This window comes from Mesocricetus auratus, unplaced genomic scaffold (genome assembly GCF_017639785.1).
Source record: "Mesocricetus auratus isolate SY011 unplaced genomic scaffold, BCM_Maur_2.0 Super-Scaffold_6730, whole genome shotgun sequence".
In the NCBI taxonomy this organism is placed as follows: domain Eukaryota; kingdom Metazoa; phylum Chordata; class Mammalia; order Rodentia; family Cricetidae; genus Mesocricetus; species Mesocricetus auratus.
The window spans coordinates 9987888-10010144 of NW_024429184.1; the positions used below are offsets into that span (position 1 = coordinate 9987888).

General features: G+C 40.4%; 1 protein-coding gene across 1 annotated transcript in view; it reads left to right on the forward strand.

Moving 5' to 3' along the window:
* Grin3a (glutamate ionotropic receptor NMDA type subunit 3A) overlaps nt 1-22257 on the forward strand; it is a 187214-nt gene that overhangs the window by 126163 nt on the left and 38794 nt on the right. The window contains exons 4-5 of the mRNA XM_005078708.4: nt 3406-3551; nt 8112-8227. Coding sequence (XP_005078765.1) covers nt 3406-3551; nt 8112-8227 — 262 coding nt within the window. The remainder of the gene's footprint in view (nt 1-3405; nt 3552-8111; nt 8228-22257) is intronic.

Consider the following 22257-nt stretch of genomic DNA (forward strand, 5'->3'; position numbering starts at 1 on the left):
GTGACATTTCTCTGATTTCTTTCTCAGCACCTTTATCATCTGTATATATTAGAGGTACTGATTTTTTTAGTTAATTTTGTATCTTGCCAATTTGTTGAAGGTATTTATCAGCTATAGGAGTTCCCTGGTAGTTTTTCAGGTCACTTATGTAAACTATCATATCGTCTGCAAATAGTGAAACTTTGACTTCTTCCTTTCCAATATATATCCCCTTGATCTCCTTTTGTTGTTTTATTGCACTAGCTAGAACTTCAAGTACAATATTGAAGAGATATGGAGAGAGTGGACAGCCTTGTCTTGTTCCTGATTGTAGAGGAATTGTATTGAGTTTCTCTCCATTTACTTTGTTGTTGGCTGTTGGTTTGCTGTATGTTGCTTTTATCATGTTTAAATGTGTTCTAGTTATTCCTGATATCTTCAGGACCTTTATCATGAAGGGGTGTTGAATTTTGTCAATGGCTTTTTCAGCATCAAGTGAGATGATCATGTGTTTTTTTTCTTTTTCATTTTGCTTATATGGTGGATTACACTGATGGATTTTCCTATGTTGAACTATCTCCACATCCCTGGGATGAAGCCTACTTGATCATAGTGGATGATTTTTCTAATGTGTTCCTGGATTCAATTTGCCAGTATTTTGTTGAGTATTTTTTGCATCAATGCTCATGAGGGATATTGGTCAATAGTTCTCTTTCTTAGTTGTGTTTTGTGGGGCTTGGGTACCAAAGTAATTGTAGCCTCGTAAAAAGAGTTTGATAATGTCCCTTTTGCTTCTATTGTGTGAAACAATTTGAGGAGTACTGGTATTAGCTCTTCTTTGAATTTCTAATAGAATTCTGCATTGAAACCATCTAGCCCTAGCCTTTTTGTTTTGGTTGAGAGACATTTGATGACTACTTCTATTTCATTGGGGGTTACAGGTCTATTTAAATTTCTTATCTGTTCTTGATTTAACTTATTTTGGTAACTTATATCTATCCAGAAAATTGTCTATTTCTTTTAGATTTTCGAATTTTGTGAAGTACAGGTTTTCAAAGTATGATCTGATGATTCTCTGGGTTTCTATAAAGACAGGAGGATCTGTATGACTTGCTGACCATCCAAAGTAGTCCAATCAATGAGCTTCAGGTACAATGAGAGATCCTGTCTCAGAAGCTAAGATGAAGGGTGATAAATGAAGAACTCAGTGTTGACCGCCAGTCTGCATGCACACATACATGCACACACGTGGACACATGCACACATGCACACCACACACATGCTCATGGACACATGCACAGAGAAAGGGGTAGATGGTGGCCATTGGCTGGCTTCTAATGAACACTTCATCCAGCTCGTCCCAGGGGCTGGAAGGTGGGATGATATGACCAGTAACAGCATCAGCCTTTAAATCAGACAGACTTATGTTCTAAACATCCCTGTCCATTCACTCTAAGTAATTTTACACTGAGCTTCAGCACACCAGTCATTAAAAGAGAGGAGAGATACACGAGCACTAAACACAACAAGGTATGTGAAGTATTCAGTTCCATGTAAGCACTTGGTGTTAGTTGCTGTTCTTGTTTGTGCCTCATTAAGGTTATGTTGGTGGAAAATGTTAGAACATGTTTGGTGTGTGAGCTGACTGTACTGAACACAAGGATATGCCATATTGCCATACTCAACAGCAGAGCATCCAAAGAAATAGCGTTAATAGCCAGATGGTCAGAGTTCAGGTTATAGTTGTACCTTACAGGATCTCAGTAAACCATTAATAAATAAATTATATTCCTGAAAATGATAGTATTTAAACAAACAAGTACCTAGGTAATTTTGGTCAAGGCCCATAAATGTTTTTTCCATTTCTGTGAGAGCACCTGTTTTATTAAATACATTTCACAAACATAAGTCATACACTGTGTAACATTCTATAAGGATGTGACATTTAGGTTATTTAACTGTTGTAATTATTAGACTTTTAGCTTGGATCAAAATTAATTCATCTTCAAATATATCAAATGTTTCTATATTCGGTGAGTTCTTAGTTTGTGGGATGTAAATAACTTGAAATCCTGATTAATTTCTTTAAAAACAATCCTGTATTGTCTCCTTCCATAGAAGACAATTGCAAATGCATATTTATAAGCAATGTTGCTTGAAATTTCAGGAGGTTTAGAAAGTTCATGAAGCCCATTCATGGCTCCTTATCCGGGGCTTCAGATCAATATCAACAATGTAAAATGTGTCAATATGAAGCAGAGTACAGATGCTGAAAGGCTTTCCTGGACCATTGAGAAGAGTCACCCCTATACTAATGCTGACCAAAGGATATATGAATAGGCTCATAATAAGACCCAATCCAAGCTCTTTTGCCTATTTAGCAGAATATACATTTTACACCCCCATGTCAGTGTCTCTGTAACTGAGCTGATTAAGCCATTATATGTATGTGCTATCTTCATTTTCCTTAGTGAAGGATGTCTCATCAGGGGTATCAGTTCACTGCCTCTTCCCTGTGATGTCTTGAATCCTGGATACCCAAGACATTCCTGGCTCTGATCCTGCTATGTCCTCTTCCCTTGCCTGTCTAAGGCACTATTCCATTTGAGAAAATGCACAGCATGACTCAGCACTGGGTACTGCAACTACTTAAAGGGGAAAGAATAATTCATAACAACAGCAACAGCAAATTTAATACATTTAACATGGAATACAGCATCAGGATTAGTAGCATAAAATGAAAGTACTCACAACATTGGGGAAGGTATAGTATCATCCCAGGATACGTTTAACTTGGTCTTTGTGCAGTTCTAACTATTGAGGGTTGTGATCACAAAGATAGATCTTAATATTCAATTCTCAATATGATGCTGACTCTACATGTCTATTTGGACATTGCCTAGAGAATCCTATCTTCTAGGGAGCTAACAAGATGAGTAAAGTGAAGGTGATTGCCACAACCATGATGAACTGAGTTCAGTTCTCAAGATTCACATAGCAAAAGGAGGCATGTGACCCCTACAAGTTGTCTCCTGATCTCCACATGTGCATCATGGCCTATGTACCCCCCAACTCCTCCTCCAACACACACACACACACACACACACACACACACACACACACACACAGAATAAGTAAGTGTTGTAACCTTCTTGAAAAATGTACTAGATTCTCAATATGAAGCAAAATAGCTGTTTCATACATTTGGTTTGTCATTCGTATCTCTTTCCTACTGAGAGCAGAACACACTTGGATACAATCAAGAATATACCTATGTCTGTGTCTGAACAATTCGTTTGCATGTTAGTGCCTTTGGGTGTTTAAAATGTGCTCAATTATTGAACTTTGAAACATAATGGTAAAAGGTTTTAAACGAGTAATTAAATGAGTACTGTATATTAGAACCATTTCTTTTTCTCCCCATAGCTTCATCATCCTTCTCAAGGCTTCCGTTTTGGAACTGTCCGGGAGAGCAGTGCTGAAGACTATGTGCGGCAGAGCTTCCCAGAGATGCATGAGTACATGAGAAGGTACAACGTACCAGCCACCCCTGATGGAGTGCAGTATCTGAAGTGAGTGTCAGCCTCTTGGATCCTAAAAGTTCCAATGAAAGAAAAATCATTTGGTGTTTGTCTTTGTTTTCAATATGATGGACAAAAATCCCTAATGTTATATTGAGGGTCTGTACAAGTGACTCAGCCAATAAAATGTGTTCTGTACAAGCATGAGGAACTGGATTTGAATCTCCAGCACTTGTTTAAGACTCAAGGCACACACAAATACTCCCAGTGATGGGCAAAAAAAAGGGAAGAGGATTCCAGAGTCTTTTTGGTCGGTCAGTCTAGCCAAGTCAGGGAACTCCAGGTTCACTAAGAGAACTTGTCTCAAAAAATAGAGCATGATTGAAGAAGACCACCACCACATGATAGCTTCTTCTATCCTATACAAACACACACACACACACATGCACACATGCAAGCACGCACTCATGAACATATAAATAAATACACATAAACACACAAAGAAATAATTCATACCTTGTGAGATCCAAAAGACAATATAGAATGCTGCACAAGAAATTAAATGACAAAGATTACCAGTTACCTACGCCATCTACAGTTTGCAATACCTTTGGTGAAAGAGCCAGGGTCATTAGTGGAGTGGATGGCAATGGAAGAAAATGTTGGCTTAAACCCCAATGCTGAGATGAGTAAACACATGGTGAATGTGGTCAAGGGATACAGTGTCCCAAAGCAACCTTTCCCTTCAAAGTGAATCCCTACGCCTGTGGAATGCCTCATTTTTGCCACAAGGAAATGGAAATTTATCTCAAAGATTTCCTGTGGGAAACAAATAAGATAGAAGCCAGTGGCTCCTGTGCCTGCATTCTTCTCATCAGAATTTATGAGAAGCAATCAAAGGCAATCATGTTGCCATGACAGATTATCAGAGCCTGTAATTCAGTAGAGTCAAATGCCAAGCCGTGCAGTGATGAGTCTGCTGCTCTGGGCTGCCTTGGAGAAGGGACTGAATAGCTTTAAACTTCTGCAAGAGAGGTACCTGTCCTCCCTATGCTGCCTGATAGCATCAAGATAAGAATTTGCAGCCAACCTCCTAATCCCCACGTTGGTTCATCGCCAGGAAACCAGTTTCTCTATCTTAGTGTTGGAATTTCACCAGTGAACAGTGAGTAGGCTCAATTCATTTTTCTAAAAGGAAAGAAAGACTTTCACAGGACATAAGGGCTTTGTGTTCCTCAAGAGGTCTAGTAATAGCCACTTCATCAATTTTATGGACTTTTTTAAACTAGAACTCAGAGAGGCAGGAAGCTGTGTACACTTAGGTTCACAAAATTATTTATGAAGTTTAAGTGACACTTAATTTTGCAAAAACATCAAAACATTAGAATCTTATCTGACACCCTTTGGTCCATTGCCTCCCAGACTTTCTTCTGTTTTCTTCGCAGGCAGTTTCACAGGTGTGAGAGAGAGGATGGGATGTCAGACAGACAGCAAGGGTCCTCAGCTAGTTGTCACTGGTTGGCAAACAGGGCTCTGCCAGCACTATGGCAGGATGAGGTGAAACTTTCCTGAGGGCTCAGAAGCTCCCCTGCACTCAGAGATTTTATTTCCCCCAGTGACTCTACCCAAGAAGGCCTTCATCTGATGCCCAGTGTCACAAAGTGATACGGCTAACAGGTGACAGAATATATACAAAAACTAGGATCAATAGCTTCGTGCTAGTTCAGAAGTCATAAGGGAAGACTCTTTGATGATTTAAGACTAACCCATGGTCCAACTGCACCCATTTTAGTTGGTGTGAGGGAACCAGACGGAAGTACAGTTTGAACCCCACCCCAAACCCACCACAGTTTTACAAACTTCCCAGGTGACTCATTTGATTGACATAACATAGTAATATAGCCCGAGCTTATTGTCAGTGTCTCCTTATTTCTTTCTGGGACTGTTGCCACTTTTGACCTAGTCTCAGTGGATGCTCTTAGGCAACGCTCCAAGCAACCACAGTTCTCATGCTGTCTGACACTCCCAGCACCCTGGAGCTCTGACCTACAGCACTCAGAGTCGTCTACATCGGATTCTCATTAATTTTATTATGTTAGTACATGACTAATACTGTAGTATGTAAAAGACACTGTTAAATGAATGTCTGTAGTAAGACACGATTCTATAATAGAGTAAGCTAGTTGGTCTGGCAACTACGACAATGATTCAGCCAGCCTAGAACTACTCACGACTGGATCAACTAGTCCACCGCCTCCCCAGTGACTCAGGTCCTATGGGAGTCTATGAGAATGTTGCTTCTGTCCTTTTATGGCATAGAAACCAACCAAGGACAACTAACCTCACAATACAAGGACATCAGTGACATGAGGGAGCTCAGGAATTACTGGTTCAAAAAAGATATATGAACCTTGGGGGTGTTTTTCTCTATTTGTCCTATTTTTAGCATAGATATTTATGGACCATTGTCATGTTACTGTGTAGCCCTTTTCAAGGGGCATTCTCTTGCTGTGGCAATGAAATTTTAATTAAGAATGCATCTTCAGACTAGAATTTGACTTTATTACCTAGGTTCCATTAAGATGCCACATCAACAACTCCTAGGAAGTAATTCACACTCCCCAGACTTCCTCTTGCTAGGGATCTCTGTCGTGTTTTCACTTTATTTGATGCTAAACATGTCAAAATTAAGTTATTGTAATTTAAGTGAAATATTCCTGGAAAGATAGATGCATTCTGCAGCATCTGTTTCACTTGCCGGAAGAATGGGAAAATAATTCAGTGGCAATTTATGCCAAAAAGAGAACCATTTATTATGTGTCTATGTGCAGTCCAGGCAACATTAGCAACTTCTTGCCTGGTGGTGAATCTCACCTGTGTGTGTGGATATCCTTCTCTTCCAATTTGTTAATGAGCTCTCGCCATATTCTCCTGAGATTAGAGGCCACTCCCTGTTGTTGGATCTGCACAGCCTCACTCAGGTTTCAGGAATGGAAAGGCTGAGGCTACATTAAATTGAGAGGTTCTGTCTTGCAAAACTGCTTAGACAATTCTAATGGTAGAAAAGTCTTTGTTATTAAAGGGAAATTATTTAGGGAGGAAAATGAATGGTAAGGAGCGGGGATATCATTAATAATGAGAAACATTTTTTCAATTTTTTTTATTTAGGTTAGAAACAATCTTGTTTCACATGTCAGTCCCAGCTCCCTCTTCTTCCCCTCCTCCCCCGCCCCCACCAGGTCCCCCAGTCCCCCACCCAATCTCCACCAAGGAGGTGTTTAAGAGAAGTAGACTGGGGAGAGAAAAGAGGGAAGGACAGGAGAGAGAGGATATGGCCAAACCATTACATGCACACAGGGAAACATCAGAATGATTGAGAGTGGCGGCTCAAGCCTGAACCCTACTTATCACGAGATGGAGGTAAAAGTGTGTGTGCTTGAAATCAGCCCAGAATACGTGGTGAGATTTTGAAAAATGAGGGGGAAAGGAAGGAAGGAAGGAGGAAATAAAGGGAGGCAAGGAGGCTAGGAAGGAGGGATGGTGGCAGGGAATGGTGGAGGAAAAAAATCACAGTGAAATCCATTATTCTTTAACATGCACTAATAAAAAAGAGAAGAAAAGCCTTAAGTGCATAATTTCTATACTTCAATAAAAGAGATTTAGGATGGCTGAAAACAAAGAAGTTGGCTTCCTTCCAGACTCTTCATTCCCTGCAAGGGTTGTCCAGCCTGTGATTAAACACAGCTTTCCACTGGGTCATGTCTACACCCATGTTCAAAACAATAGCGAATTCTCATAAAGGACACCTAAGACATTTAATGGCAACTTAAGCCCATTGTCAATTGACTAGTGCATGCCTACTGGGCCTAACTCAAGTTGTTCTGAACTGCCTATGCAGTGAGAAGAAATGGGACTCTCTGGAGACAGATCTGGAATGTAAGCTTCACCTCCAATTTATTGGATGGTCTACTACAGACTCAAAGATACCACAAATTTCTTTTCTCCGAGAACTAGATCTTTTCTAGGTATTTTCTTGATATGTATTCCTAAATACACAATTACAGTCAATTTCTGGATAACAAAACGGTGATTGTGACAGGAAGAAGTAAAATTTTCAACATCTAATTCACAAGAACACTTGTCTCCAACACTTAGGCAGGTGTGTGGCCTAAATCAAAACACTTCAAATCTTGAGCCTCATTTCCATCATTATTTGTTTCACATTCCTGATGAATAGTTATATGTATGTAGAATACTGAATGCAGTATTTAACATGTGTTGCTTTGGTAAACAGTAGAGATCAGCCTTCCCTGTGCTCCTTCCTATTCAATTAAGAGTTACATCTAGCTTTGATGTTGGGCTTGGCAGTTAAGGAATGAGGCTGGTAGATAAACTTATGGGAAATAATTTGCGTACTCTAAAAAGAATGCCTGTTACCCTGATATCTACTCTACAAGTGAATGAGATGCCAACAAGGGCCAGCAGCTCGCAAGTTTGTGCTGCCCTGGGTGTCCAAGTGTCTATCCCCAAACCAAAGCTAACTGTCAGGCTACTCCTTCCTACTCAGTAGTGAACCACTTTCATTTCTCTTCCATTTGGTTTTAAACGTAGGAACGATCCAGAGAAACTCGATGCCTTCATCATGGACAAAGCCCTTCTGGATTATGAAGTATCAATCGATGCCGACTGCAAGCTCCTGACTGTGGGGAAGCCATTTGCCATCGAAGGTACCAATCATTCTTAGTTCACTTTTGCCCAGGATGTGCTGTTTGCAAACCTCACAAGTCACAGGTGCCAGAAGCAGAGAGTGATTCATCATTCCTTGTTTTCATTTTCAACTCTTAAGCACTCAGCTACTAAGCTTGTTGACATTAGAGATTTATTTTTCACCAACTCAACAAAATTTTATTTGTGAAACTGTTAGAGCAAAAAAATAATAATAGTTTCCTAATGGATGATGTCAGTTCAGGTTTCAGGCAGTCATAATGACTCTAACATTATTTAATGTGCATTTGTGTTTGTATTTGTGTTTTGCTGTTTTCTGTGGTGGTTAAGTATCAAACCTTGGACTTTGTGGTTACTAGGCAACTACTGTACCACAGATCTGTCCCAACCTCTATCTAATGAGTATTTTGTTTGTTTGGTTGGTTGGTTGCTTGGTCGGTTGGTAGCTTGGTTGGTTGATTGGTTGGTTTGGTTTTTTGAGACAGGGTTTCTCTGTATTGTTTTGGAGCCTGTCCTGGAACTCACTCTGTAGACCATGTTGGCCTTGAACTTACAGAGATTTGCCTGCCTCTGCCTCCTAAGTGCTGGGATTAAAGGCAGCTCTAATGAGTATTTTTGAATGGTCAAATACTATAATGAATCTGATTTTTAAAAAAAAAAACTGAAATATGATAGGATTCAGGGTATCTTGTGTATACCCCAGACAATGTCAACCCTGAAAACTTACATTACCTGTTTGATGGTGAATCTCATAGGTATCTGAAGAAAGCTTTCCCTTAAATTTTTGAGGAGCCTTATCCATGTTCTCCTGTGAGTTTGAGCTTGAAACAATCTCGTTGAGGTGCCACAGTTGTATTTCTAGAAACTGATGCTTGCTGTGATAATGCAAGCCTGTGAGAAAGTCCCAATGTTGATGAAATCTAGTCTGCTCATTTTTGCACAAAAAAGACCAAGAACTGATAGTACACCATGTTTTCATACCCATAGAAATTATATGACAATACTAGAATTATAAGCCAAACCTTATATTTTCCAAAGAATGTTATCTGCCAGTCTGGAAATAAATAGAAAACACCAAATTCTGAGATTTAGTACCCTTTGGGTCCTTAAACAAAACCTTGTTTGAGCCCCAGGATTGTTTTATCCCCAGTAGCAATAAATTTTGCTTCCAAATAGATCAACCCATCAATCAAGCTTCAGAACCAAAGAATCGTTGCTTTGTCAGTATTTTCTCTCATTCTGAACAACAGTTGATATGTGGACTACATAGCCTGAACCAACAAATTCCATGCCTCCCAATTCCCAGGTTCCCCTCTCTGAAAACAGAAGCTGGTGCTCATAAACACTTGTCAGAAAACATTTTGCTTTAAAACAATTTCAAAGTGCACAAACTTTGGCTTTCAGAAATCTGTGTTTGTTTTATGTTGTTTTTTGTATGTTAGCAGGAGTATAAGACTATTCTGTTTTCAATCTTACAGCTGTAGTTAGGCTCTGTCTCCTCTAAACATATCAGTGTTTTTCCTCAGTCTTTGTGTTTTTAATGAATGGGAATTAAACAGCTACTGTCATTTTTCAAGTCTCTTTGTGGGAACTATAAGTTTCCTCTCCAGACAAGATAACAGTGATGAAACTCAGGATTTCAGGATGAGAGATAGTTGGTAGTAGCATTGTTCTGTTAAGACTAGAATATGAAGTGTGTGGGGGGGTGTTGGTATGAGAGGGAAGAAGAGAGAGAGAAAGAGAGAGGGAGAGAGAACTAGAAAACTTGAGAGCCTATTTAATATAACAATGGAAAAATCCATTTTTGTAGCATCTGGGGACATTTTATTTATGTACTAGGTGTGTGGGGTAATTGAGGTCCCTTCTACCATTAGTGGTTGCTAACAACAAATAGTTTCTAGAGGATATAAGAATTAAGAGGCTCTATTTTCCACCTTTGTCTCTAGGGAGCAACCCCATCTTGTCAAAAAGTAGTGGAAAGATGCCTTGTTTGCCTCTTCTGGACCTCAGTGCCAGATGCCACACAATTAACTCCCCACTGGTTTCCTGTTTACATTTCCATCTGTGCTCCTGAGATAAAGTGTCTTGTAGTTCCTATCATTTGAGACTCTGCTTTGTTCTCAAAGAGAATAAATACAAAAGAGCAAAGGTGTGAGCAGAACACGCATGACCACCACTACTTTCTGAGTTGAATGAGATGAGTGATGCTCAATACTAACTGTCAACTTGACGGGACCTAGAATCACCAAGAAGATGAGCATCTAGGCATGCCTGTGAGCGGTTATCTAGACTGGCTTAACTGAGATTGAAAGACTCACCTAGAATGCAGGCAACACCTTTTCATGAGCTGGTTTCCTAGACTGCTGTAAGTTCCTGCTGCCATGACTTTCTCATCATGAGGGACTGTACCCTCAAACTATGAGCCAATATTAACCCTTTCCTCCTTAAGTTGCTTTCTTTTCTGGTATTTTGTTATAACAACAGGAACACAAATGAGAAAATTTAATAAATACTGCCTCTGTGAATGAGTTCACAACCTAAACTCAAAATATGTCAGTCAGTCAGCTCTTCATCACTGCGACAGGCTATTTGAAATCATTCTGGGGACTCATAGTTCCCAAGACTTTAGTGCACAGCTGCTTGGATGTTGTTCCTGGGCCTGTGCTGAGGCAGAACATCATGGCAAAGAGAACGGGGTAGAACATACCTGCTCACTTCATAGTGACCATGAAACAGAGATCAAGAGAGGAAAGGCAGAGCAGAGCACAAAATAAACCCTTAAAAGATTATAGACAGTCCTCCGGCAGCATCAGGTAAACAGGCCAGCTTCCCGGCCTGTGTTCCAGTGCCTGCAGATCGCCTGGGAACTGCACAGAGCTCCCAATCCCGGCGGGAGCCAAGCACGCCAGACTCCAGATCTTCTCTCCCACCAACGAGACCAGGAAACAAGAGGAGGCTAGGAGTCCAGGGAAGCAGCTGTTCCTCTGGCAGCATCAGGTAAACAGGCCTGCTTCCCAGCCTGTGTTCCAATGCCTGCAGATCGCCTGGGAACTGCACAGAGCTCCCAATCCCGGCAAGAGCCAAGCACCCACACTCCAGGTCTTCTCTCCCACCAACGAGACCAGGAAACCTGAACCACAGAGACCAGGGGAGTAGCTGTTCCGGATCAGGTACAACAGGACCCAGCATAGGGTCCAGGGGACCAGGTAGGAGGCTAAGCACTCCAGATTCCTGTTCTTCTCCACCCACGGGACCAGCATTTGGACAAGGAATAGAAGACCCACCAGATTATTGGACTTGCTAGCACCCACCAAAAGGGAACTCTGGTCCCCAGACCAGTAAGGGGCTCTTTCAGCACCCACTAGAAGAAGAGATGGGAAAGAGGCAATACAAAAACACGCTCAGCAACAGAAAAACAAATATGACACCGCCAGATTCTAGAGACTCCACACCAGCAAGACCCCAACATTCCAATGCGAATGAAGCAGAAGAGAACGACCTTAAAAGCACTTTCATGAAAATGATAGAGGCCCTAAAAGAGGATATAGGAAAATCCCTCAAAGAAATAGAAGAAAAAACAAACCAAAAAATGCAAGAAATGGAAGAAAAAGCAAACCAAAAAATGCAAGAATTGGAAGAAGAAGCAAACCAAAAAAGGCAGGAAATGGAAGAAGAAACAAAGCACAAAATGTGAGAAATGGAACAAAAAGCAAACCAAAAAATGCAAGAAATGGAAGAAAGAACAAACCAAAAAATTCATAAAAGGCACCAAACGGACAAAAAGATAAACAGAAAATTGCAAGAAGCAATGCAAACACTGCAAGGGTTGAAAACTGAAATAGAGACATTAAAAAAACACAATCTGAAGAAAGGCAGAAAATAGAAAAGCTGGACAAACAGTCAGGCACTACCAATACAAGCATTACCAACAGAATAGAAGAGATGGAAGAGAGAATCTCAAGTGTTGAAGATACACTAGGAGAAATTGATTTATCAACCAAAGAAAACCTTAAATCCAACAAATCCTTAACACAAAACATCCAGGAAATATGGGACACCATGAAAAGACCAAACCTAAGAATAATAGGTATAGAAGAAGGAGAAGAAATCCACCTCAAAGGGGCAGAAGGCATATTCAACAAAATCATAGAAGAAAACTTTCCCAACCTTAAGAAAGACATGCCAATGAAGGTACAAGAAGCCTACAGAACACCAAATAGAGTGGACCACAAAAAAAATTCCCTCGCCACATAATAATCAAGACCCCAAACATACAGAATAAAGAAAGAATATTAAGAGCAGCTAAGGAAAAAGGTCAAGTAACATATAAAGGCAGACCTATCATAATTACACCTGATTTCTCCATGGAAACTCTGAAAGCCAGAAGGTCCTGGACAGATATTCTACCTACACTAAGAGACCATGGATGCCAGCCCAGACTACTATACCCGGCAAAGCTCTCAATCACTATAGACGGAGAAAACAAGATATTCCATGACAAAACTAGATTCAAGCAATATGTGTCCACTAACCCAGCCCTACAGAAAATATTGGAAGGAAAACTCCAACCCAAGGAAGCTAACTACAACCAGAAAAAACATAAGCATTAGAGAATCCCTCTCTACCAACACCCAAAAGAACAAAGGGGTGAAATTCCACACATAATTCCAACAACAACAACCATCGCAAATCGAAGAAGGATGAGCAATCAATGGGCATTAATATCCCTCAATATTAATGGCCTTAACTCACCCATAAAAAGACACAGACTAGCAGAATGGATTCGAAGACAGAACCCTTCCTTCTGCTGCATACAAGAAACACACCTCACCCTCAAAGACAGACATTACCTGAGAGTTAAAGGTTGGGAAAAAATTTTTCAATCAAATGGACCCAAGAAACAAGCAGGGGTAGCAATCCTAATATCTAACAAACTAGACTTTAAAATAAATTCAATCCAAAGAGATGAAGGAGGTCATTACATACTCATCACAGGTGAAACCCACCAAGATGAAGTGTCTATCCTGAACATCTATGCCCCAAATACAAAGGCATCCACATTCGTTAAAGAAACATTATTAGAACTTAAATCTCATCTAATGCCCCACACAGTTATAGTGGGAGATTTCAACACACCACTCTCACCACTAGACAGGAATACCACACAGAAACTCAACAAAGAACCAAAGGGTCTAATAGAAGTAATGACCCAACTGGGATTAACAGATATCTATAGAACATTTCATCCACATAAAAAAGAATATACCTTCTTCTCACCACCACATGGAACCTTCTCAAAAATCGACCACATACTTGGCAACATATCAAACCTCAGCAGCTACAAAAAAAAATTGGAATAACTCCATGCATCTTATCAGACCACCATGCTTTAAAATTAGAATTCACCAACAACACAAATTGCAGAAAACCTACAAACTCATGGAAATTGAATAATGCTCAACTGCACCATCCCTGGGTCAAAGAGGAAATAAAAAAAGAAATTAAAGACTTCCTCGAATTCAATGAGAATGAAGACACAACATACCCAAACCTATGGGACACTTTGAAAGCAGTGCTACGGGGGAAGTTCATAGCACTAAGTGCACACCTGAAGAAACAGGAGAACAGTTATACCAGAGAATTAACATCACAGCTGAAAGCTCTAGAACACAAAGAAGCAAACTCCCCCAGGAGGAGTAGACGCCAGGAAATAATCAAATTGAGGGCTGAAATCAATAAAGTAGAAACCAGGAAAACAATACAAAGAATCAATGCAACAAAGAGTTGGTTCTTTGAGAAAATCAACAAGATAGACAAACCTTTGTCCAAACTTACCAAACAGCAGAGAGTGAACACGCAAATTAACAAAATCAGAAATGAAAACGGGGACATAACAACAGACTCTGAGGAAATCCAGAGAATCATTAGGTCATACTTTGAAAACCTGTACTCCACAAAATTCGAAAATTTAAAGGAAATGGATGACTTCCTGGACAGCTATCATTTGCCAAAACTAAATCAAGAACAGATAAGCAATTTAAATAGACCTATAACCCCTATGGAAATAGAAGCTGTCATCAAAAGTCTCCCAACCAAAAAAAAGTCCAGGTCCAGATGGCCACAGTGCAGAATTCTACCAGAAATTCAAAGAACAGCTTATACCAATTCTTCTCAAAGTGTTCCACACAATAGAAGCAGAAGGGTCTTTGCCAAACTCTTTCTAAGAGGCTTCAATAACCTTGATCCCCAAGCCACACAAAGATACAACTAAGAAAGAGAACTTCAGACCAATATCCCTCATGAACATTGATGCAAAAATACTCAATAAAATACTGGCTGGCAAATCGGATCCAAGAACATATCAAAACAATCATTCACCTACTAGGTTTCATCCCAGGGATGCAGGGATGGTTCAACATACGAAAATCCATCAACGTAATCCACCATATAAACAACCTGAAAAACAAAAATCACATGATCATCTCACTAGACGCTGAAAAAGCCTTTGACAAAATCCAACACCCCTTCATGATAAAGGACTTGGAGAGATCTGGGATAACAGGGACATACTTAAACATAATAAAAGCTATATACAGTAAACCAACAACCAACATCAAACTAAATGGACAGAAACTCAACGGAATTCCTCTAAAATCAGGAACAAAACAAGGCTGTCCACCCTCCCCATACCTGTTCAACATGGTACTTGAAGTTCTAGCTATTGCCATACGACAACAAAGGGGGATCAAGGGGATACAAATTGGGAAGGAAGAGGTCAAACTTTCACTGTTTACAGATGATATGATAGTTTACATCAATGACCCAAAGAACTCTACCAGGGAACTCTTACAGCTTCAGCAAAGTGGCAGGCTACAAGATCAACTCAAGAAAATCAGTAGCCCTCTATATACAGATGATAAAAGGGCTGAAAGAGAAATCAGAGAAACATCACCCTTTACAATTGCCACAAACAACATAAAATACCTTGGGGTAACGCTAACCAAACAAGTGAAAGACCTGTATCGTAAGAACTTTGAATCTTTAAAGAAAGAAATTAAAGAAACCCTCAGAAAATGGAAAGATCTCCCATGCTCTTGGATGGGTAGGATCAATGTAGTAAAAATCGCAATCCTGCCAAAAGCAATCTACAGATTCAATGCAATCCCCATTAAAAATCCCAGCACAATTCTTCACAGACCTTGAAAGAACAATAATCAATTTTGTATGGAAAAACAAAAGACCCAGGATAGCCAAAACAACCCTGTTCAACAAGGCAACGTCCGGAGGCATCACCATCCCTGACCTCAAGCTCAAATACAGAGCTATAGTCCTGAAAACAGCTTGGTATTGGCACAAAAATAGACAGGTAGACCAATGGAATCGAATTGAAAATCCGGGTATTAACCCACACACGTACGAACATTTGATCTTTGACAAAGAAGCTAAAAATATACAATGGAATAAAGAAAGCATCTTCAACAAATGGTGCTGGCATAACTGGAGGCTGGCATGTAGAAGAATGCGGATCGATCCATGTTTATCACCATGCACAAAACTTAAGTCCAAATGGATCAAAGACCTCAACATAAATCCAGCCACACTGAACCTCTTAGAAGAGAAAGTGGGTGGTACCCTTGAACGAATTGGTACAGGAGACAGCTTCCTGAACATAACACCAGTAGCACAGACAGTGAGATCAACAATTAATAAATGGGACCTACTGAAACTGAGAAGCTTCTGTAAGGCAAAGGACACAGTCAGCAAGACAAAAAGGCAGCCCACAGAATGGGAAAAATATTCACTAATCCCACATCTGACAGAGGGTTGATCTCCAAAATTTACAAAGAACTCAAGAAGCAAGTCTCCAAAACACCAAAGGACCCTATTAAAAAGTGGGCTGCAGAATTAAATAGAGAGTTTTCAATAGAGGAGTCTAAAATGGCTGAGAGGCACTTGAGAAAGTGCTCAACATCCTTAGCCATCCGGGAAATGCAAATCAAAACAACTCTGAGATACCATCTCACTCCTGTCAGAATGGCTAAAATCAAAAACACCAATGACAATTTATGCTGGAAAGGATGTGGTGAAAGGGGGACACTCCTCCATTGCTGGTGGGAGTGCCAACTGGTTCAGCTACTTTGGAAATCAGTATGGAGATTTCTCAGAAAAATGGGAATAAACCTACCACAAGACCCAGCAACTCCACTCTTAGGCATATATCCAAAAGATGCCCATTCATACAACAAAGATGTCTGTTCCACTATGTTCATAGCAGCTTTATTTGTAATAGCCAGAACTTGGAAGCAACCCAGATGTCCCTCACCCGAAGAGTGGATAGAGAAAATGTGGTACATCTACACAATGGAGTACTATTCAGCAGAAAAAAATAATGGAATCATGAGATTCGCAGGCAAATGGATGACACTAGAAGAAACCATTCTGAGTGAGGTAACCCAATCACAAAAAGAGAAACATGGCATGTACTCTGTCATATATGGATTTTAGACATAGATCTGGGGAGTGCCAGCCTACAATCCTATGGCCAGAGAGTCTGGGAAACAGAAACTTCATTTAGTGGCTGATCGAAGAAGAGGCAGACTCCCTTGGTTAAGTACTGAGCTGAACTCAAGAAAGCCAGTAACAGAGAGGGAGGACTGATGATCAAAGGGATTAAGACTGGGCTGGTTTAACCCCCAGAAACAGCTGACCAGACAAAGGTTAACTCTTGAAGCCCAGGCATCAGCCTGGGAATCCAGCATGGGACTGATCAAGACCCCCTGAATCTGGGTGTCAGTGAGGAGGCCTAGGGAATCTATTGAGCCTTGGGCAGCAGATCAGTACCCATCCCAAGTATACACACGGACTTTGGACTCCCATAGAACAATGTGAGGTGCACTCTCACCCTGAACTCTTGGGGAAGGGTCTAGGCCCTGCCCTATATGAAATGACAGACTATGGACACCCCCATGGAGGGCCTCACCCTCCCTGGGGGAATGAGGGGATAACGGGGGAGGGGTTGGGGGGAGGGCACAGGAGGAAGGGAGGGAATGGGAGAGGGACCTGGAACTGACTTGTGAAGCAAGCTCGTTTCTTATCTAAATTTAAACTGGAAAATAAAATATAAAAAAAAAGATTATAGACAATGACCTCCTTCCTCCAGCAGAGAAACAGACCCAACTGCTCAGTGAATCAGAGCCTTCACATTCCAATCACCTCCCTGGTGCCTGATCTCTGAACAATGCTGCATTGAGGGCCAAAACTCCAACACAAAAGTTCCCCTCGAATGTGTTAGATTCAAACCATAGTACAAACAATACAAAGGGATGCTATTTACAAGTTACTCACAAAGGTGGGAGAGACTAGTGAAGAAACTCAATGAACTAGGAATATAGTTCAGTGACAAGTGTCTGCTTACTGTACATAAAGCCTCAAGTATAATCCCAAACATTGCAGGACAGCAAAATAGACCTAATCATTTTTTCTTTTGGTCTTTTGAGACAGGGCTTCTCTGTGTAGCCCTGGCTGTCCTGGAACTTTCTCTGTAAATCAGACTAGCCTCAAACTCATAGGTTCATCCACTCTGCCTCCCAAGTACTGGGATTAAAGATGTGCACCACTAACCAGCAGACCTAATAACTTTTAATGCTGATTTCATGTTCTTGACTTGACTTTTTGAGATTAGAGTCTCATCTAACTCAGGGTGACCTCAAACCTCAGATGTAGGTAGTAGCTGGTCTTTAAGTCTTGCTCTTTGCTCTTCACTTCTTATTGCTGGGAGTCCAGGCAACACCATGCCTGCCTTTGTTATTTTTTTAACTTTTTAAATTTAAATTAGAAACAATCTTATTTTACATATCAATCTCAGTTCCCTCTCCATTCCATCCTCCAGTGTGTCCCACAGACCCTCCCTCCCCTCCCCCGACTCCCCATCCACTCCCCAGGGAGAGTGAGGCCTTCCATAGGGGATCATCAAAGTCTGTCACATCATTTGGGACAGGGTCTAGCACTTCCCCCATGTATGTAGTCTGAAAGAGTATACCTCCATGGGGAAATGGACTCCCAAAATCCATTCATATACTAGAGATAAATAGTGTTCACTGCCAGGGGCCCCATAGACTGTCCTGGCCTCCTAACCATCACCCAAGCTCAGGGGGCCCTGGTTCGGTCCTATGCTGGTTTCCCAGCTATCAGTCTGGGGTCCATGAGCTCCCACTTGCTCAGGTCAGCAGTTTCTGTGGGTTTCTCCATCCTGGTCTTGACCCCTTTGCTCATTACTCCTCCCTCTCTGCAACTGGATTCCAGGAGTTCAACCATGCCTGGCTTTGAATTATTTTTTTCTTTTTCTGTGTTAATCTCAATGATTTCTTAGAGAAATATTTCCAAATATTACCTTCATTTTTCAAGAAAACTTTAAATTATTATGTTTTTCTTTGGCAAAATATAGTTTCTGGATTTATAAAAATGTGAGAGTGATTATTATACTAGACTAGATATATATAAAAAAGTCATCAAAGCGATTCCTGACCAGCAATTGCTTATTTGGCACATAGGAACATTGCAGGTGCCTATATACAGCAATCTGTGGGATCTGCTAGCATGTACTAATTGTGTAATAAATGATCTATTTTTAATTATGTTATTCATCAGCTTAAATTCAAGCAAGTACCTATTTCACTTATTAACGCAGTAACTCAAATGCACATTGAGAGGTTACACATACTTTTCCAAATTTTCCAATTTCAGAAACTTAGGAGGGAAAACAGAGTCTACTAACTCCTCCTTTCTGAATATACATTGGATCAACATAATATTGAGCTCAGGCTGAGAAGTGTGACTTCTATCTTCTACTCTATAATCTAGAGGTTGCAGCCACTCAGAATTCATATGAAACCTAATACGCACTGCGATGGCAGTATAGAAGTAATTAGACAGAGTGACTCAGTAGACCACGAGGATTCTAAGTGTAAAGAAATGTCATTGGTACCCATATAAAATGGGCCAATAGGAGCTCTTCATCACATGAAGACACAGCTAGGTAAGCCATCTACAAACTACAAAGGAGATCTTCATGAAACACTGAATCCTATGGCTGTCCTTGAACGTCTCAGAACAAGGACTATGAGACATAAATGTCTTTTTGTTGTGTGTAAGCTGTCCTAGCTTTGAAATTTGTTATGGTAGCCCAAACAAGCTAAGATAATTACTGAACACTCCCCACAGCCTCACCTTTCTGCTCTTACTTAGGTTTGAAAGTGAGGCCTGTGAGAGGCAGTGGCTCTACCTTGAATTTGAAATCCTTTCAGAGGTCTGCTTTCTTTCCTACAAAAGAGCCAGGAGTCAGAAGATACACAAGAGTGCTGTGAAGTGTTGTCATCTAGACATTACATTGTATAGCACACATTAAGTCAACACAGCTAAGATTTCCTGGACAAGATTGAGACAGTCAGCATTCCAGCATGGATAGGGGAGAAACTCTCAGAGCCCCATTCCTTGTGGAAAAGCTGTTGGTCAGTAACTGTTATTGAAGTGAGGGACACTCACTTTCCTTTACAGATGGGGCCACTGGCAGTTTGCCTCTGCCCCAGTGGATGGCACCATAACCTTGTACATATGGGCCGTACTAGCTGAACTCTGAATTATTTAAAAAATTGGGGGATGAAGTTGGGAAAGAGCTGTGTTGAGGAGCTGAGGGTGTTGGGAAGAGGAAGTGGAGGTGGATATGACTAAGATATATGTACTATGTACATATATGAAATTTTCAAAGAATAAATAAAAATGTATTTTTTAAAAGTCTATTATCAGAAGCAATCATCAAAAGTCTCCCAATCAAAAAAAGCCCAGGCCCAGATGGCCTCAGTGCAGAATTCTACCAGAAATTCAAAGCACAGCTTATACCAATATTTCTCAAAGTATTCCATGCAATAAAAGCAGAAGGGTCTTTGCCAAACTCTTTCTAAGAGGCTTCAATAACCTTGATACCCAAGCCACACAAAGACACAACTAAGAAAGAGAACTTCAAACCAATATCCCTCATGAACATTGATGCAAAAATACTCAATAAAATACTGGCAAATCGGATCCAAGAACACATCAAAACAATCATTCATCATGATCAAGTAGGTTTCATCCCAGGGATGCAGGGATTGTTCAGCATGTGAAAATCCATCAACGTAATCCACCATATAAACAAGCTGAGGAACAAAAATCACATGATCATCTCACTAGATGCAGAAAAAGCCTTTGACAAAATCAAACACCACTTCATGACAAAGGTCTTGGAGAGATCTGGGATAACAGGAACATACATAAACATAACAAAAGCTATATACAGCAAACCAACAGCCAACATCAAACTAAATGGACAGAAATTCAACATGATTCAGCTAAAATCAGGAACAAGACAAGGCTGTCCACTCTCTCCATACCTTTTCAATATTGTACTTGAAGTTCTAGCTAGAGAAATAAGGCAACAAAAGGAGATCAAGGGGATAGAAATTGGAAAGGAAGAGGTCAAACTGTCACTATATGCAGATGATATGATAGTTTACATAAGTGATCCAAAAAACTCTACCAGGGAACTCCTAGCTGATAAATACTTTCAGCAAAGTGGAGGGTTCAAGATCAACTCAAGAAAATCAGTAGCCCTACTATATACAGATGATAAAAAGGCTGAAATCAGATAAAAAAAATCAGAGAAACATCACCCTTTACAATTGCCACAAACAACATAAAATACCTTGGGGTAACACTAACTAAACAAGTAAAAAACCTGTTTCACAAGAACTTTGAGTCTTTAAAGAAAGAAATTAAAGAAGCCCTCAGAAAATGGAAAGATCTCCCATGCTCTTGTATAGGTAGGATCAATGTAGTAAAAATGGCAATCCTGCCAAAAGCAATCCAAAGATTCAATGCAATCCCATTAAAATACCAGCACAATTCTTCACAGACCTTGAAAGAACAATAATCAATTTTGTATGGAAAAACAAAAGACCCAAGACAGCCAAAACAACCTTATTCAACAAAGCAACATCTGGAGGCATCATCATCCCTGACTTCAAGCTCTATTATAGAGCTGTAGTCCTGAAAACAGCTTGGTATTAGCACAAAAATAGACAGGTAGACCAATGGAATCGAATTGAACACCCTGATGATACTGTAACAATAAACGGCACACTTACTGAAAGTAAAACTAAGTATTTATTGTAGAAATTACTCACAAGATACCAAGCAAGTTACCAGATGAGCCCAGTAGTTTTCCCGCTGCTGAACCGGAAGCTGAAATCTGGGAAAAGAGAGCAAGACTTCCTTTGTGCTGTCTTTTATGCCTTCCCCCATAACGCTCCCTAGCCATGCCCAAAAGTGGGCCTGGCTAGTGACATAGTTCACCGCCTACGTACGTATACGTCTTTACGTCGGTCCTTATACGTCTTTAGTTATGCCTAAAGTGGGTGTGGTTAGCGGTGTGGTAAACCGCTCTTTTATTACCTCATCTGTATGTGCCTCTAGTAAGTCACATGGTTAATGGCGGCATACAGGCTTCCTTTTACAATTCCCCTTTTAGTCTAAAAAGGACAACTAACTTGTGTCAATGAACAAAATGTATCAAACATCTATTCTATCTAAACCTAAACTTATCTGAAGGAAACACCCAAATCTGAACACTTCCTTCCAATCCCAACTCTAAAATAATTGAAAACTAACACTAACAGGTGTAAACTATCCTATAATATCAATAGTAGGGAGAGGGGGCGTGGAATTCTCAAAACTACTTCCTGCTGAGATGGGATGATGTTAATCTCATAGGGACCTGTGAGAAGAAAAATGTTAGTATAACAAAATCTCAGTAGATCAGACAGTCTCTGTATGGCAGGAGATGCTTGATTGAAGTTCCTGACTGGGGTTCTAGTGTTGATTGAAGCTCTCGTCTGAAACTCTGGCCAGATTGTAAAAGATGTGCTGTTTCAGTTTCTTGGTCTGGAGTTGTGTAGAGTGATGTAGTTTCAAGCCAGTTTCAGGATAGTGCTTGTCAGGT